We start from the raw sequence: 1,453 nt of genomic DNA, 5'->3' as shown, positions 1-1,453 counted from the left end.
CCCCGCCTCCCCCCAGCGCGGACCTGCCCCCGCGGCATGCAGCACCGCGAGTGCGGCCCGGCCTGCGCCGACACCTGCTCCAACCCCGAGCGCAGCCAGCTGTGCGAGGACCACTGCCTGGACGGCTGCTTCTGCCCCGAGGGTGAGGCGGGGCCTGGGCCGAGCGGGGAGGAGGGGTGCGCTGAGGGCCTTGGAAACCCCTGACCCAGCCCCGGCCCCTGGGCCCCTGGTCTGAGGGCCGCCTGAGGGGCGCGGCTGCCCCAGTGAGGGCACCTGCCTCACGGCCTGCCTGCCCCCAGGGACCGTGCTGGACGACGTCGGCCAGGCCGGCTGCATCCCCGTGTCCCAGTGCGCCTGCGTGCACAACGGGGCCGCCTACGCCCCCGGCACCGGCTACTCCACCGACTGCGCCAACTGGTAGGGCCCAGCCCCGGCCCCCCGACGGCGCCCGGGGCACAGCAGTCCACTCCCACAAAGCGCCCCTGGGCCTGGATGCCTGGTGGGGCCCAGGTAACGCCGCCCCTCTGCCCCCAGCACCTGCTACGCTGGCCGGTGGAGCTGCCAGGAGGTACCGTGCCCGGGCACCTGTGCAGTGCTGGGTGGCGCCCACTTCTCCACGTTTGACCAGAGGCAGTACACGGTGCACGGGGCCTGCAGCTACGTGCTGGCCAAGGTACAGCCAGCCTGCCAGCGCGAGGGTCCTGTGCAGCTGCCCCAGGCCGCCGGGCTCTGGCCAAGCACCCGGGAGTGGCCCAGAGAGCCCGGCGCCAGTCCCCCGACCAGGGTGGTGGAGGCAGGTGGCGGGGCCTGAGGGCACTGCTAAGCCTGAGGACGCTCCACAGACCTGCGAGAGCAGCGCCTTCTCCGTGCTGGCCGAGCTGCGCAGGTGCGGGCTGACGGACAGCGAGACCTGCCTGAAGGCCGTGACGCTCAGCCTGGGCGGCGGGGACACGGTGCGTGCGGACCTGGGGCCTGCCCGAGCCCCAGCCCACCCCTGAGCCCCAGCCCAGCCCCCTGCTGACTGTTGGCCGTGTCCCCCTCTCCTGGGTCTGCCAGCCTGTCCCCAAGCAGGACAGGCCAGGAGCACACCCGGCCCGCGCCCAGCCTGGCCTAGAAAGGAGGGCCTGGGCCTCTCGCTCAAGTCTCTGTCCGCGAGGTCGCTTCAGGAGGTCGTGGGGACACAGCCCAGGGGCTCAGCCCAGTGGCCTCGCGGAGGCCGGGCAGCGGCGGTTCCGTCAGGAAGGGCTGCCCAGGGAACACTTGGCAGCCTCTAGGGCCGGGTGGCCCGGCACTAGCACCCCCTCTGCTGCTCCCAGGTGGTGGAGATCAAGGCCAGCGGGGAGGTGTTCGTGAACCATATCTACAGCCAACTGCCAGTCTCTGCAGGTGAGGAGCGCGCCTCCAGCCCCAGACCACCGTGGCCCCGCCAGCCGCACGGAGGCCCCGCCCCGCG

The 1,453-nt window shown here is 73.2% G+C and overlaps 1 protein-coding gene across 1 annotated transcript in view; it reads left to right on the top strand.

The window, feature by feature from the left end:
* The window catches only part of MUC5AC (mucin 5AC, oligomeric mucus/gel-forming), a 47,274-nt gene that overhangs the window by 3,650 nt on the left and 42,171 nt on the right, over positions 1-1,453 (top strand). The window contains exons 8-12 of the mRNA XM_012734336.1: positions 17-142; positions 300-417; positions 535-673; positions 843-953; positions 1,317-1,382. Coding sequence (XP_012589790.1) covers positions 17-142; positions 300-417; positions 535-673; positions 843-953; positions 1,317-1,382 — 560 coding nt within the window. The remainder of the gene's footprint in view (positions 1-16; positions 143-299; positions 418-534; positions 674-842; positions 954-1,316; positions 1,383-1,453) is intronic.

Source organism: Condylura cristata, unplaced genomic scaffold (genome assembly GCF_000260355.1).
Source record: "Condylura cristata isolate star-nosed mole 26May11 unplaced genomic scaffold, ConCri1.0 scaffold00054, whole genome shotgun sequence".
NCBI classification, from domain to species: domain Eukaryota; kingdom Metazoa; phylum Chordata; class Mammalia; order Eulipotyphla; family Talpidae; genus Condylura; species Condylura cristata.
The sequence above is the reverse complement of the archived record's forward strand: the minus strand, read 5'-3'. Positions and strand labels throughout refer to the sequence as shown.